We start from the raw sequence: 17,261 nt of genomic DNA on the forward strand, positions 1-17,261 counted from the left end.
GAATAATTTATGTATCTGATTATCTGATTTATATATTCAATATATATAGATCATATACATCAGTTATTTAATAAATATGAAAAGTAAATATTTGCTTATAATAAAATGTTGAAAAAATTGGCTTGTTCAAAAAAAAAAATGTTGAAAAAATAATTTTATAGATCAAACCCTTTTATTTTTTTGTGGTACATAGATCAAACCCAATTTTAATCAATGTGCAACGTGAAGACAGTCATTGAGCAAATTATACTTTCTTATTTAATTCAAAGGAAATTTAGTCAACAATATTGAGCATATTAATTCTTCAAAAATAAAATATTGAGCGATAAGAATTTTCTCTCACTGAGATTTAATTCAATATAAAATTAAACAATGACTACCATATGAACCACATAATAACTTTTGGTATTGTGGAAAATTCTATGGTATTGTGGAGTTTTGTTGACTATCACTAGCTTGTAGACAAAATTAATTTAAAATCCAAATTTACTTTGAAATAATTATTAAATAATTGAATGATTGATACATGTCCAACAAAATTCTAAAATACCATATGCACCTAACTTATATTGGTAATATATGTAGAGAGAGTAAAAATTTTAGCTCTCTTGTATGCAGTGTGGGTGTAAAGTCTTTTACACAAACATCAAATGATGTGTTGTCACGTCATTTAATGAATATTACACATCATGTGTTTTTAAACATCATATATGATGTGTTGGTGTATTATTGAATGCATGTGTAAAATAATTTTACACTGACAGTGTATATAAATTAAATTCAAAGTTCTAACACAATTAGCAATATCAATATTATCAAGTTGAATATTTTTATGTAGGTTCGAATTTAAGTCTTCGTAGTTGTATAGGTGAATTTTAATAATATGTATTTGTCACTTTATTTATAGACAAAAAGAATAGCTTTCTTGGATCTTCAGTTTAATCTTAATGCTCACTCTTAAGTTTTACCAAGCGTTGAAGTTAAATTTTAAGGCAGTTGCTAACATAGACCACATGAACGATTAAAAACACTTATAAAGACACATTTATCTTTTACAAGAAAAATGAAAAAACTTAAATTCAAGACCTCTTAAAACCTCTTAAATTCAACAACTTTTTTTTTTTGTACATAAATTCAACAACTATTATTTAACCACTAAAAATAAACTCTTGAAATTTCAATGCGTCTTTTGCTATAATGCAATTTTCCGTTCAATTATTATTGCCAACACTTAACCCCCTGAAAAAGTAATCGAGGCAGTACTAGATACATCATAGTCATACATATATGAATAATTGATTATAAAGTCAACCAAATTTCCCCCTAAAATGTGTGCTGAGGATAATTTCAAGGTTGTGCTTCAACTAAAGTGAGTGATCCAATAGCCAAAAATATCTCAGGTGCAATCTGGTAGAATGTTTTCACTTTTGAATTTATGACAATTAAGAATGACGACACATGTACCTTTTAAGTTATCTGGCAATTAAGTCATCATTTGTATTAATTTTATAATATAATTATATTATCTAGTAGAAAAATCTACGGAAAACAACAAATTTCTAGTAGCGTAACCTTCGATCAATTGTAGCAAGAGAAATTGTTTTGAGCATTTTCTTTTCATTTTTCTTCTCAAACTCCAATAATTTATCAATGACATGGTTATGTAGTTTAGCCACGGTTGAACCGTGGTTATCCTTTGAAATTCTTTTTCAATGTATTTCGGTTTATAATCACAATTTTGACTATCGGACAAGTTAATTCATGTTTTCCGAAAATTTTGTGGGGTTGAAGTTGAAAGCGATAAAATTGAAATTTCTAAAGAGTCATAGGGGTAAAGGTATAAATGTTGGGGCGGGAGGGTTTTTTTTTTTTTGAAAAGGGTAACTTAAAGATTAGTGTTTCTTTGGGATGGGCCCGGCCCATAGTTGGTAGAACATTCCAACAAAGATGAGACAAGGATACTACTTTTATACCCCTAATATATCTAAATACCACATATTCTTCAAGCTTCTAGATGACATAATTTGTATGAAAATAAAAATGTACTTCAAGTCAACATAAAATATGAGTTTTGTCCGAATATATAGATTTGAAGGTCAAACCAACTCAATAAGTACTCATAAGACAATTTTTTTTTTAACCCTCCGAATTTTAGGGTAAGAGAACTATGATAATTTAAAATTTGTCTACGATGCAAATAAAATTTGATCAAGAATTATTTTGAACAATTTATTTTAAAGGAGATTATTAATCATTTGAATTCAATCATTTGGTTTCTAAAAATCTATTTTTATGAAATGATTTTTAAGAATAGGGGAGTAAAGAAACTCTCTTTTAATAATTACCTATGCCACACAGCTACACACAAAGCTCAAATTAACCAAACATTGTCTACTAAAAAAAATAGCTAGATTCCATGTATTTGTCTAGTTATGAAGTAGTACTTTTTTGTAGGGTGGACAACGGGCCGGGTTGGGTCGGTACAGGCCCAAAAGCTCCACCCGGCCCAATCCACGGGTGGACAAACTCAACTCATATCAAACCATTTTTGTGACTCGGTTAAAACGGGTTCGGGTATAACGGTTTGCGGGTTAAGCGGATGGATTCATCCGAGTTGAAGAGGATGAAACCAGCAAAAAAAAAACTCAGATCAAAAAAAAAAAAATCAAGAACAACCCAAAGAAGTGAACCAAGAAGGAAAAATCAACTATAATAAAGAAAATGGAGAGACAATAAGAAAGAAGGAAGATTACACTTTGTTTGTGTGTTGATATATGCAAAGATTAAGAACGAAAATGGAGAGGTATCATGGAAGCAAAGATTAACGAATCAGTGATAGTACATGGCTTCAAAGATGAAGAATGAATCTTAATGAATTATATCTTGCGGTAGAGTGTTAGATGAAGGATGAATTTGAAAGCAAGGAAAAGTAATAAAAAATATGAAATGAATGAGAGACAGTGTTGCTAGCTTGAAAGTAAAAATAAATGTTACTAGATAGCTGTACACGTTTTAATAAATTAATCAGAAAAAAAAAATTAAAAGTACTATAGAAAGTATATAAGTCATAGCCTTTATTAGCCTATAGGCAATAATCATCCTATTAATGTACATTTATTATCCCACAAAAATGACAATAGTGGCAGTCTGACAGTATTCAATATTAATAATGATATATTAAGTATGGATTTTCGGTTGGGTGCGGGTGCCCATGGATCTGTAATTAAAATCCGAACCCGACCGATGTAAACTGTGTACAACCGATTTTGACTCAATTCAGACCCGTTGACCGAACCAACCCACCCGTTTACAATCGGGTTTTTACGGTTTGTCAGTTTTTGGGCGGGTTGGCGGGTCCTGTCCACCCCTACTTTTTTGTCAGCCTACTATGATTTCAATAAGTGATGAATCTTCTCCAAATCGCAGTTGAAAATAGATTTCATTTCACACTTATTTTCATACTTTTTTTTTATTGCAAAATTCTAAATTAGTACACATGATTACTCAATTCCAACAACTTGATTCCATTAGTACACGTGATTACTCAATTCCTTCCAACAACTTGATTGCATCAAGTTGATTTCATTGGGATCAATAAAAAAAAAAAATACAACCATCACAAAACATCAACAATGTGCAATAAAAGTTGGTAAAACTTTGGTATACTATTTTTTTGTAACTGATCCGACCTAAAATGATCACCACATGTACTTATATGTGATTTGTCATATAGTACTAGTGCATAATAATGATATTGTACGATTAATTAATCAATTAATTGATTAACCATGTGCAATGTAATGTATTACTGGATCTAGTTACACTCTAATGATCCATGCTGGTCATGTACTTCAGTACTTGTTTGTGTAACTTTTAAGAAGAAACTATTTAATTATTATAGTAACAAAAGAATCTATGAAGCAAAGCATATTAATCTGAAGCATAATCTAAAAGATACTGAAATTTAGGAATGTAGAGAATGACGGGTTTTGGCCTAATTAAATGCACATGCACTTATATAAGTATGGCAATTGTACGAATTTGGTTCTTAATTTTTTTAGCGATTTTAACTCTTAATTTTTGCTATGGTTAATTTCACTGTCCTCCCTCCAAATTTATAATGAAGTAATATCATTAATTAATTGATGTGTGACTAATTTTCATAAAAAATGTAAAGCAAAAATAAGTGTGGTCCGTTTAAAAAACCATAATCATTTTCACCTAATTACTTTATGATAAAATTTGTCAATTAGATTTAACCTAATCTTAGTTGTAAAAATTTGTTAACAAACCCATCATTTTCACCTCTGATTTCTTTGTGATGAGCATTAAGTTGATGCACATGTGTAGGGCTATACACAATTTGTAGGTAGCTAACTTTAATGGACAAGAATTCATGAAAGAAACCATATGGACAAATTGTGATGTATATTCAAAATGAGAATATCCTATCCAATGCCTATAGAGATTTGCCTTTCCCCGTGAGATTTGCCAGCATGGTTATTTGAGGCTATAAGTTTACGTGGCAAACTTTGTAGCTCTCCAACCAAAGACAACAAGGACAATTCGTACTTTACTTCCTATCCTATGTGTCCCTACTAATGTACCTCTGTCTTTATCTCCATTTTTTTCATACCATATAACATATCATTAAAAATTTACATATATAAAGTAGAGAGATTGAAGTTTTAATTTTAATTATGATGTCTGATTTTATAATTTTGATATTTCTATCAATTAAGCTAAAATGCGTTGATATTTTTATTCTCATTTTTAATTTAGTCACTTAATGTTCAACCGTGTTGTATATATGTCCAAATATCCATAAATTTTAATTCAATTGACAGAAATATCAGTTACTAGATTAAACGTCGTAATCGAGATTCAGACTCTGGTCTCTCTACTTTATGTGTGTGAGTTTATAATGACTTATCATTTTAACAATTAAAAAAATTGAATATTGGTATACATGCATATATTATCCTATGTCTTTATGATAAATTGCATTTAGTTTTTTTTTTTCGTATGGAATATATAATTTTCAATGATTACAACAAATAGAGAAGCATTCGTATAAAAAATAACGTAGAAAATCATTGCAAATTATTTATCATTGGGTTGGAGTATTTCGACATGTTTAGTTGAGTAGATTTCAAGAGAACGACTACACTACTAAAGTATACGATGATAAGTTCCATTAGTGGCAAAAGGAAGCAAAATGTTTTCAAAGAGACAACCACTAGCGGTATGTTTTAATAGTGTTAAGATCCTCTCAATTTTTTAATAGCACATGTTACGTGAAACATCTAAAGTTAATCGTATAGTCGCATCTCTCAATTTTTCTTCTACTTTGCTCTTCTTTCTTCCTCACGTGTCACTAATGTTAGAAATAATATAAAATCATTAATGTGGCTCTATCTTAATAATTTAAGCTTTTGAGATAATCGATTATCTGACATAGTATCAGAGCCTCTATGACTAAGTGGTCTAGAGTTCGATCTCTGCTCCCATTACTTTCTAATTAAAAAGTGGAATTTAAGCATATGATAGGTGAGTCTATGCATTATCCACGCTTCAAGCCCAAGTGGGCTTTTGCATGAGGGAACATGTTAGAAATAATATAAAACCTATAACGTGGCTTTATCCTAACAGCTTAAACTTTTGGGATAATCGGTTATCTGACAACTAACGAGTGGGTTTATCTAAATCCACTCTTTTGTTGTACTCTCTCTCCATAAATCTATTCTTTTATTGTATTTTTCGGTGATTAATTTGTTATGTTTTGTTCATTGTATTGGTGTGATATGTTTCATTTGTTTTGTTGCAATGTTTTGTTTGGCTCATATTTATATCAAGTATGTTTGATCCTTTGGATGACGAAGTTCAGAAGTCGAGTGGTGATCTAGAGTGAACCTAGATTGAAAACCAGAGTGGGTTAGTGTGGTTAAGAACAACAACACTCCTTAATTAGAAAACGTATAAGTGTACTTACAAACACTCTGATAATCAAGTTAACTTGTGAGTTGTGACTGAGGGTGAGACATTTAGGGCCCGTTTGGTGCACAGGATAAGAGACATGATATGATAACTGTATCATATCCTGCCGCAGTACAGTGTTTGATGATACAGCAGAATATGATAAGTTAATCCTGAAGCTTATCTTATCCTGTCTTTTTAGTTATAATTCTTATCATGCATTTGAGCTGGGTTACCAGCAGGATAAGATAAGAAAAAAAAATTACTGATTTATTTTATAAAATATATTTTAAAATACATAAAATAAAACTAATAAAATATAAATAATAAAATAATTCATTTTTAAATATATATGTGATTTTCTCACAGGGATAATTTTGTAATTTATATATTCTAAAATTCAAAATTTTACTGAAATTATAATATTTTAAAGTAAAATGATTATTAAAAAATTGACAAATAGAGATATTAATTTAAATTTTATAAAAAATTAAATATAATTCTTTTGCAATAGTAGTTTTATTATTTACGTATGAGATATATCATATATTTATTTGGCTTATCTAACATGTATATATTATTGAGTTATTTATTTAATCATGATTCATATAAAAAATTAAACTTGATTATTTTCTCATGATTTTTATTTGAAATTATATAAAGTTATTTGATTACTTATTTATATTTTTTATTTATAAAATTCAAAGTATTACAAAATAATTTTAAAAAAATATCAATTGTTTTACAAGAGTAATTTTGTCATTTAAATATGTTATATATCTTATCGTATTATTATAAGCAAATATGTATTAAAAACAAAATATAATAGTTATCATGTTTGTTACACTACAAGAAAACATAATATTACTGACCAAACTTATTGAGGGCTAAAAGCCCTCAGTAATGCATTTGTGGGTTATTGAAGGCTAGGAGCCGTCAGTATTGCTTCTTGAAGAACGAAATAATTAAAAACGGTACTATTACGCATTAGTGACGGTGTCAGGCCGTCAGTAATGCAGGCGAAATTAAGACGGTGCCAGGCCGTCAGTAAATATATATCCGTTGCGCAATTAAGACGGTCCTGGGCCGTCAGTAATGCAGACAGCAATTACGACGGTCCCAGGCCGTCAGTAATGCTATGGACCGTTGCACAATTAAGACGGATTATGGCCGTCAGTTTTACCGTATTTGAATTTTAAATTCCAACGGTTGTATATTACTACTCCTATATATTACTACTCCTTCACTTCATTTTTTCATTTCCATTCTCTCTCTAAATTTTCTCTAACTTCTCTCTTAAATTTTCTCTAATTTCATACTTTCAACTTTTTTTTTTTGACGAAATACTTTCAACTTAATCTCCAATTTCTCTAATTTTCTCTCTTAAGTGGTAAGTGTTTGTGTTTTACTTTTACGAATTTAAAATTTTTGTTTTGTTATTTAAATGTATATGTTCTAATATTTGTTGTTTACCATTATTAATAGCAAGTCTTATTCTCGTGAGGAGCGGAGTTCGTGGGCTAGGTGCGCGCCAAGTAAGAATCTACTCGGCACCCAAGTAAGTAACGTAATTTTAATCTATATAGTGATAGTTTTTTTTATCATATACTTAGTAATATTTATATTTATAAACAGTATATTTATATTATTTTTTAAAAAAACGAAATTTTTTTAAAAAAAATTTATAAAAGAAATTTTTTAACAGTTTGTGTATTTTAAAAAAAGTGATGTAATTTTCATATTTCCATCTAAAAAGTGGTAAGTGTTTGTGTTTTACTTTTAAAGTTAAAATTTTTACTTTGTTATTTAAATGTATATGTGTTCTAATAATTTGTTATTTACAATTTTTATTAGCAAATTCTCGTGGTCATCGGAGGTCGTGGGTTAGGAGCGGAGTTTGTGGTTAGGAGCGCGCGCCAAGTAAGACTCTACCCGGCACCCAAGTAAGTAATATATGTAATTTTAATTTATAATATTTAGTGATAGTTTTATTTTTACCGTACACTTAGAAATAGTTACTAGCATTTTATTATTACTATGTATTTAAAAAAAGAAAAACAATTATATTTTAAAAAATTATAATATATATGTTAAAAAGTCGGTAGTTTTGTCAACTAAAAAACTTAGTATTTTTTAGATTTAATAAACCATAAACTTTAAAAAATAAAATGTTAAAAGTTTATATGTTATTGTTGAGTAGACATATATATATGTCCAAAATACTTTTGAAAAATAAAGTAATAAATTTAATACATATATCGATCTAATTATATATTAATTAAACTACACAGATATGGATTTTAGCAATCGTAATTGGATGTACGATAGACATAATCCTGGAAAGAGGGGCCGGGTTAAAGAGGAATTTAAAATAGGGGTCGAAATGTTTATCAATACAGTAAAATATAATGACATTGTGATACGTGAAGGGGGAATTAGATGTCCGTGTGTACTTTGTCGATGTACAAGAATACAGAGCGAAGATGAAATTAGGTCTCATTTATATAAAAAGGGATTCCAACCTAATTATTGGGTTTGGTCAAGTCATGGCGAAGGATGTTCCACGACTGTTCCCGTGAATCAAAATTGTGCTTCAAGCAGTGTTTTTCAGCCCGTTGTTGTTCCCCAATATTATCATCAGCATTATGATCCGTTTAATGAGATGGACAATATGATAACTAATGCCCTTGGGTTTAATACGCCGATTTATGTGCCAAATGATGTCGACGACCCTGCTGATGATGAATATGACGCTGATGTTAACGTCGAGAGACCAAATGAGGAAGCCCAGCGATTTTTTGATCTTTTGAAAGAGACAAATACACCGTTGTGTGAAGGCTCTCGAGACTCAAAGTTAACGGTGTGTATTAGACTTTTGGGTATCAAGTCTGAATGTCTTGTTTCAGAATACACCATGGACTTGATAACAAAACTGATGTTGGATATAACAATAGACCGTCCTCTTGATTTGCCAAAAAATTATTACGAAGCAAGACAATTGGTTGCAAAGTTAGGACTCGGAGCGAAGAGAATTGACTGTTGTGTTAACGGGTGTATGTTGTACTATAGCAACGAATTTGGTGTAGATGACGGTGCATTACTTGAATGTAAATTTTGTCAAGAACCAAGATATCGTGTAACAAGAAATTCACGGTCAGTCAGAAGGAAGCCAATCCCAAGAAAGGCGATGTTCTATTTACCCATAATACCAAGGTTGCAAAGGTTGTATGCATCGATGCAAACAGCCAGTAAAATGACATGGCATCGTGAAAACTATGAAAGGAGAAAAATGTCAGGTGAGTTGCGACATCCTTCTGATGGAATGGCTTGGAAGCATTTTGATCAAGTTTATCCTGAATTTGCTTCGGAGCCACGGAATGTCCGACTTGGGTTATGCTCAGATGGATTTACACCATATACTCAAGTATCAGCCACTCCATATTCATGTTGGCCTGTTCTGGTTACCCCGTACAATCTTCCTCCTGATATGTGCATGTCAAAACCTTACATGTTTTTAGCCGCTGTAATACCAGGCCCATCTAGTCCAACTGTTGGTATTGATATCTATTTACAACCTTTGATTGATGATTTGAAGAGATTGTGGAACGGTGTTGCGACGTATGATATCAACCAAAAACGAAATTTCAATATGAGAGGAGCTTTGATGTGGACCATTAATGATTTTCCTGCATATGGGATGTTGTCTGGATGGGGGACACATGGTAAACTAGGATGTCCTATTTGCATGATGGACACCAAAGCGTTTTGGTTACACAACGGTGGGAAGGCTACTTGGTTTGACTGTCATCGTCGGTTCTTGCCTACTGATCATCCGTTTAGAAGAAATAAAAATGCTTTTGTTCATGGTGACACCGAGACTCGTGATCCACCAGATTATTTGACATCCCGACAAGTCTGGAACAAAGTGAAAGATATTCCAAAGGTTGAGGTTGTAGGTGGTGTTGCATCTAAACCGCGTGGTTATGGACAAACACACAACTGGACAAAAAGAAGTATCTTTTGGGATCTGCCGTATTGGAAAGACAACCTTTTACGTCACAACCTTGATGTTATGCATATTGAGAAAAATGTGTTTGAAAATATTTTTAACACTGTCATGAATGTCAAAGGAAAAACGAAAGATAATGACAACGCGAGGAGAGACATAGGGTTGTATTGCAAACGTAACGAACTGTTGTTGGTGGAGACATCTAACGGCAAACTTCTTAAACCTCGTGCAAACTATACTTTATCTCCTGAAGAAGCAAAATCTGTTTGTCGATGGGTAAAAGAAGTGAAGATGCCGGACGGTTATTCGTCGAATTTGGCGAGATGCGCTGATGTTGACCATGGAAGGATGCGTGGGATGAAAAGTCATGATTGTCATGTTTTTTTCCAGACTTTACTTCCGATTGCATTTAGTTCTTTACCCCAACATGTATTGAATCCGCTTATTGAAATCAGTCAATTTTTCAAGAATTTGTGTTCGACAACGCTAAGAGAGGCTGATCTCATCAAGATGGAAAATGACATTCCACTGATCTTGTGTAAGTTGGAGAGAATATTTCCTCCTGCCTTGTTTGATTCTATGGAGCATGTTGTGGTGCATCTTGCATACGAGGCTAGGCTTGGTGGGCCGGTTCAATATAGATGGATGTACCCGTTCGAAAGGTTCATGGGTTATGCAAAACGTGCCGTGAAAAACAAAGCTAGGGTCGAAGGCTCAATTTGTGCAACATACTTACACCGCGAAACAATTTACTTTTGTTCGCATTACTTCAAAGACACGTTGTCATCAAGCCATATTCGCAATGAAACTGAAACATCTCGGCCTGTGAGAATTCACCCATTAAACATGTCAATATTCAGCTTGCCTGGTCGTAATGGTGGTGGTGAGAAAGTGTTGTATCCTGGTGACAAAGTTCTCTATTCGGCGCATGTTCACTTGCTGATTAATTGCAATGAAGTCGAGCCATATTTACAGTGAGTATTTTTAATTAGTTAATAAATAATTATTTATTCCAATTAAGTTCGCTTATAACTAACGATATTTAATAACTTAGGATGTTTTTAACACAACATACTTCTGCTCAAATCAATTCGGAATTTCCAGCATGGTTCAAAGAATACATGTACCAACAAACACCCGCAACTCGTGTCATACAACACTTGAGAAACTTATCTGATGGCCCAAAGTCAACCGTTAAACAATGGCACACCTACTTTGTCAATGGTTACAGATTTGAGACACACAGTTGGAGTGAAGGAAAAACAACAGTAAACAGTGGAGTGTGTATGAAAGGTGTGACTGAAAATGGTGAAGGAGATTTTTACGGTGTCATTGAGAACATATTTGAAATCGAATACAATTACCTTGATTACAAGAAAACAGTCGTGTTGTTTTACTGTAAATGGTTTGATCCTTCAAATAGAGGTACCAGATATGATTCAAAGACTAATACCGTGGACATAAAAATGAACAAACATTATCCATTGTATGATCCGTTTGCTATGGCTCATAACGTCAGACAAGTTCACTATGTCCCTTATCCATCGACTACAAGGGATAAGCGAGGTTGGTGTGCCGCAATAACATCAAAACCAAGGGGTCTGATTGAAAAAAATGAGATAGATGAACGTGAAGATGAACCATATCAGGAAGATGAGATGTCCAATGTTGATGATGTCATTGCAGTTGAAACTTTTAATCAACTTTGTGTACAAGAAGAAGCCGAAGAAGTACCTTCTGATGGTGATGTTGATGAAGAGGACGTCGAAGATAATGGTGATGATGAAGGCAGTGATGATGAAGATGTATCAGATTGGGATGACAATTAATTTTATAATATAGTTATCCGCGTTGTAATAATATTAATCGTTGTACTTGAATATTTGTTTTTGGTTGCATTTGTTTATCGTTTAATGATGATGAATTATAAAACAATATATGTCATGTATTTCTTAATTAATTATATATATATTTGTCATGTATTTCTTAATTATATATATATTTGTCATGTATTTCTTAATTATATATATATTTGTCATGTATTTCTTAATTATATATATATTTGTCATGTATTTATCATATATTTTTTTATTATAGATGAATCCAGATGAAGAAAATTTTGATGATGACAATGTCGATGATGACATTGATGATATTCCACCAGCACCGGGTGTCGGACGCGGACGCGCTCCACGTAGACGTAGATTACCCCGCCGCGTTGTTCGGAATCGATGGTTGGAGGGTATGCCCAAGTCTCGAACCGTAGACGGTGTGGAAGAGGAGTACGACTCCTACGACGACGATGATGACCACGAGGACGAGGAAATAGCCGATATTGCACTTTTAGCTCCTCAAAATGAATTGTTGATTGACCGGCATGGTAGACCCATCATCATGCCATATACCGCCACAGAGTAAGTTAATTATTATTAAGAATTTGTGTTTAATAAATTAATTGGATATATATGATAATTATTCTTAACTAATATATATATATATTGTGCAGTTTGCAACCCCAAAATCCGGCGAATAAGGCAATCAATAATGCATTGAAATCCAAATTCCAGGCTCCATATCTCAACTGGACGGAGGTCAGGGCAGATGAGCGTGGATATCAACAATTTTGGAATGGCTTCAGGGTACGTTTTTATTTATAATTACTTTTTTATCCAATCAATTTTGTTACTAAACATATATTTACTAATTTATTAACAATTTTTCTTTATTTTTCGTAGTCGCAAGTAACTTGGCTGAATCACCACACAGCGGCTATTGAGCGTATATTCAACAAAAAAGCCACCAAGCGTCTGTCGACCTTACTTTTTGAAGCGCGGAAAAAGATTAAAAAGGATCCTTCAAAACCACCACTTTGGCTCGCTGGCAATTCATACCCTATGCTCTGCCGCAGATGGGAAGAGGAAGAGTATATTGCAAAGTGTATAAAGAACAAAGCCAACAGAAATACTGATGAAGCCAATCGTGCGTGCGTACACTCTGGAGGGTCTAAATCTGCCGGAACGCTTCGTCTTGAGTTCATCCAACAATTTGGTCGTCCACCCACCTTTATGGAGATGAATGACATGATGCACCGGTATGCAGATTCCGGTGAGTGGACGGGGGAAAGGGCGCAAGAAGTGTCGGTAAGTATTTAATTATATATATTATTTATTATTTATTTCGTATAACATTATTTTTTAAACATTATATAATTATATCTAAACATTATAATTAATTAATTATAATTTTTTTTTAATTTATTGTAGAGGTTGACGCAAATTTGGGTTGAAGAATATAATGCAAGCCAACTACGACTACCACCTCATAGGCGAGATAATGAGGATGTTCGTCGAAACAAGATGTCGTTGGCTTTTGTTAAGAATGCTGGTGGTCCGACTCGAGGTCGCAAATTCGCTGCTGGGTGTACATCTTCTCTATATGCAAGTGACCCAACTGGTTTGAGAGATGTCACTTACACATCTTCATCTTCATCGAGTACAGGACGCTCTCGTCCAACTCAAAGAGAGGAAACCGATGATGAGTATGAAGCGCGAATGAGGGCCACGTATAGAGAAGAATTCCGCGATGAGTTCGAAGCATCATTTGATGACCGGGTGGACGTACGGGTCCAACATATATTGCAGGAATTCTTTGCGCAGCAGAGGGCGCCGGCGGGGGGGGGGGGGGTTGGATCATCATCTCAGGCTTCGGCACGACAAAATCAAAATGCCGGTGAACAAGAATATCGACCGGATTTGAGTAGCATGGTTAATTTGAATCAGCTGCCGGAGTACCGAGAGGGTGATCCAGTACTGAGTATGAGCATAGAGGATATGAGTCAGATGCTTAATGAACCAGTTCATTTACAATTTTTTGATCCTACTGGGCAAACAAGTGGAAGCAGTAGTGACGGAAGCGGTAGAAATAATCAACAAACTGCTTTCACCGAATACCAGAGATCATTAAATCCACAACAAGACTTCATAATCCCACATCCAAATCAACCCCAAGGCAACTTCTTCCCAAATCAAGCCCCAATTAACTTCGTTCATAGGCCTGTGGCACGACCTCCTTTGCGAACGTCACTCCCCAGAGTCGTAATACACGAGGGAGGTAGAGGCCGAGGCCGAGGCCGAGGAAGGTCGCGTCAGCCAACAGACACTGGCAAGGGGAAGCGACCACTATATCAGCCGCCTGACCAACGTTGATGTGTAATTTTAATAATCTGTTGTTGATTATTATTTGTTTAATTGTTTTCTTTTTGTAATGACAATATTATCATTATATTTAATTATGCTTATGTTAAGTATTTTTATTATGCTTTTTATTAAATTTTAATTTTAATATTTTTTAATTATTTATTATGCAGTATATTTTTTGTTTTAAAAAATTAATATTAATTTTTTAAAAAAAAAATTAATAATTTAATTATTTAAAAATCAAATACTGATTTTTAAATAATTAAATTATTAATTTTTTTTTAAATCGTTGGACCATACTGACGGCTCTAGGCCGTCACAATGTTTAAAAAGAACATGTGATACTGACGGCTGCAGGCCGTCACAAACGCGTGGCCTTTTGAATTGACCGGTGTGTATTATTGACGGCTCCAGGCCGTCAGTAACGTTATTGACGGTCCTGGGCCGTCAGTAACCATTACTGGCGAGCTAATTACAGAGGGCCCAAGGCCGTCAGTAATGCATGCATTTTAGACGAAATTTGTGCATTACTGAGGGCCTTTGGCCCTCAGTAAATGCATGTTTTCTTGTAGTGTTATCCTATGTGCACTAAACACAGGATATGATAACTGAGTATAATTGTTATCCCGCTGTTATCATATCCTATCTTTATCCTGTCATTATGCTATCATGTGTACCTTTAAAACATAGATCAAATATTCATAGGTCGAATTTCAAAGTTTTGCTAGGTTTTCTCGACATGATTTGTTAGTTTTCGATCGATTGCCATCATGTGGTATTATCCTTTGCTTGTGTGTGCTTTTATGGCATCCTCTCATACCATACTTTGAGGTGACTAATTAAACCATAATAATCTCTTAAGATCATATGATGTGAAACAATATACGTGAAAAAATATAAGAGAGGTTATTTGAGCCACAGTTGAAGGGAGGTTAGTGAAAAATGTGAAAAGTATTAGCAAATCAGCTATCTGATTAATTAGAAAAAACCTTAATTAATAGTCCACAAACTTCACCATCCGAATAGATTGCACAATATATATTTAAATACATGGAACCTAAAACATGATAGAGACATTGGAGGTGTTATTTGAGTCACAATACCACAATTGTTTATTTAATAATCAAACAAAACCGATTAACTTAAAGCACAAAGTAATCAACCTTAAGGATATTCAAAGCATATCCAAGAAAATAAAGTGATTTGAAATAAAATACATAATAAAATTTTCAAAATAATAATAATAATAATAATACATAATAAATAATTAGGAGCTGTCAAAGAATATTAATATGGCACGGCAGGGCTCCACATTTTTTTTTGACGCATGGGCTCCAAATTTTTGTTTCACAAATAATTTAGTTTTTTTCAAACGTCTAACCTAAGGACTATAATTTTATAGAGTGTTTAAATTTCGAATTCCAAATTCTATGTATATAATATAATAACACTATCAACTGAAATTAACTCACGAAAACATGATTTAATCTTTTTTAAAAAAAAAAATTTATAATCATATTCAAAAGAAGCATCAACCATCACTAATATTCTTCGTATTAAGGTGAATCATTTCCTTCTAATAAATGTTTCTCCACTTATTACTGTATTTTTATCTAAACAGTATAAAATTTTGCCCCGTTCTTGATCAAATTTTCTTTTCCACGTTTTTTTATCAAGTGATTAAACTCAAATAATTAATAATTTTTTTTTTAAAATAAATTGTTTAGAAGAATCTAATTAAATTCGATTTTTCAGTTAAATTTTACTTATGATCTGATCAAATTCGAAGTATTATTGTATTTTCACCTAAAAATGAAGGGTTAATACAACGACTATAAAATAATGTAAAAGACAATTTGGTGACAGAAACAGGTCTTGCACTTTTCACCATTCCAACACTAATAATAATGTCGTGCTCTATTATTTTTTCCAATCAAAGTGTTCGATTAAAAGTCTTAATCAAAGATATGCATTGTCTAGTTAATTACTTTTATATGTATTACGTTAGCATGATAAATTTATTGAAATAAACTCAAAGCAGATTTTAACATGTGATATATAATTTATTAATAATACCTTTAAAACCCTTGCACACATACTTGAGTTATTTTCAGCAGGATTGAGTCTAATATTTAAATATGACTGTGAGAATTGAGATTATGTATGTATATTTTTAGTTTCTAACAATGCATCAAATATGATCTCCTCCAATAAGAGAAGTTACAAAAGGAAGGTTATTACTAAACTCGAGTTTTTATTTAACTCATTTTGATTAGGTGAAATCAATTTGTAAATTCATACGAGTTTACCTCAACCCTATTTTCAATAAATGGTCATATTTAAAAGTTCAATTGTTCAAAATTTATTTATTTTACGGTTGAACTCTGAATTATATCAAAGAAAAAAGTGGGGAAATGGTGAAATTGGTAGACGCTAAGGACTTAATTGGATTTAGTAAAAAAAAAAGGACTTAATTGGATTGAGCCTTGGTATGAAAACATACTAAGTCTATGTTTGGTATCCTAATGAACATGTCAGAATCATGGTAATTCACTGTGATTTTGCAGAAGTTGCGTACAAAGTGTAGCTTTTGAAAAATCACGATAAATCACCGTAATTTTGATATATCCACACCGTAATACCAAACATACACCAAGTGAAAACTTTAAAGTTCAGGAAAACATTGAAATTAAAAAGGAGCAATCCTCAGTCAAATCATTCTTTTCGAAAACAAATAAAAGTTCATAAAGTGAAAATAAAAAAACAATGTAAGTTGTTCTAACAAATGGAATTTGATAACATTTACCTTCGCAGTATAAAAAGAATGGTTGGACTCTCTTTTACTAAAAACCAGAAGATTAATTAAATTTTAAAAAAAAATCCAAGGATCCAATTGGCCGTATTGTGGCATTAGGTGATTCTCTCCTCCAACCAATTTTTTTCAATAATTAAGAGAACAAAATTGTTACTACTTAGACTAATTATTGTTAGTTTAATACAATACAGAATTTTTTAGGCTTAATTAGTTAAATGGTCTCTTAAAAACATTTTAGGTTTCACAATGGTCCCTTAAAAAAAAA

The 17,261-nt window shown here is 32.5% G+C and overlaps 2 protein-coding genes across 2 annotated transcripts; both read left to right on the top strand.

The window, feature by feature from the left end:
* Nucleotides 1-7,860: 7,860 nt before the first annotated feature.
* Nucleotides 7,861-14,190, top strand: LOC123922270. Its single transcript, XM_045975003.1, has 5 exons — nt 7,861-7,919; nt 12,083-12,399; nt 12,492-12,624; nt 12,721-13,125; nt 13,249-14,190. Exons 2-5 carry the CDS (start codon nt 12,083-12,085, stop codon nt 14,188-14,190), a joined length of 1,797 nt encoding a protein of 598 aa, XP_045830959.1. The 5' UTR covers nt 7,861-7,919.
* Nucleotides 8,639-10,963, top strand: LOC123922269. The gene is made up of 3 exons (XM_045975002.1): nt 8,639-9,272; nt 9,378-9,989; nt 10,107-10,963. The coding sequence occupies exons 1-3, from the start codon at nt 8,639-8,641 to the stop codon at nt 10,961-10,963; spliced, it is 2,103 nt and encodes a 700-aa protein (XP_045830958.1).
* Nucleotides 14,191-17,261: the final 3,071 nt, after the last annotated feature.

The sequence above is a fragment of the Trifolium pratense genome, linkage group LG4 (assembly GCF_020283565.1).
Source record: "Trifolium pratense cultivar HEN17-A07 linkage group LG4, ARS_RC_1.1, whole genome shotgun sequence".
In the NCBI taxonomy this organism is placed as follows: Eukaryota; Viridiplantae; Streptophyta; class Magnoliopsida; order Fabales; family Fabaceae; genus Trifolium; species Trifolium pratense.

Coding starts and splice junctions, on each gene's coding strand:
- LOC123922270 (XM_045975003.1), top strand. CDS start 12,083: ATGAATCCAGATGAAGAAAATTTTGATGATGACAATGTCGATGATGAC. Junction 12,625..12,720: donor AATTTTGGAATGGCTTCAGG/GTACGTTTTTAT, acceptor TATTTTTCGTAG/TCGCAAGTAACTTGGCTGAA. Junction 13,126..13,248: donor AAAGGGCGCAAGAAGTGTCG/GTAAGTATTTAA, acceptor AATTTATTGTAG/AGGTTGACGCAAATTTGGGT.
- LOC123922269 (XM_045975002.1), top strand. CDS start 8,639: ATGGACAATATGATAACTAATGCCCTTGGGTTTAATACGCCGATTTAT. Junction 9,273..9,377: donor TGAAAGGAGAAAAATGTCAG/GTGAGTTGCGAC, acceptor GGTTATGCTCAG/ATGGATTTACACCATATACT. Junction 9,990..10,106: donor ACACAACTGGACAAAAAGAA/GTATCTTTTGGG, acceptor TGAATGTCAAAG/GAAAAACGAAAGATAATGAC.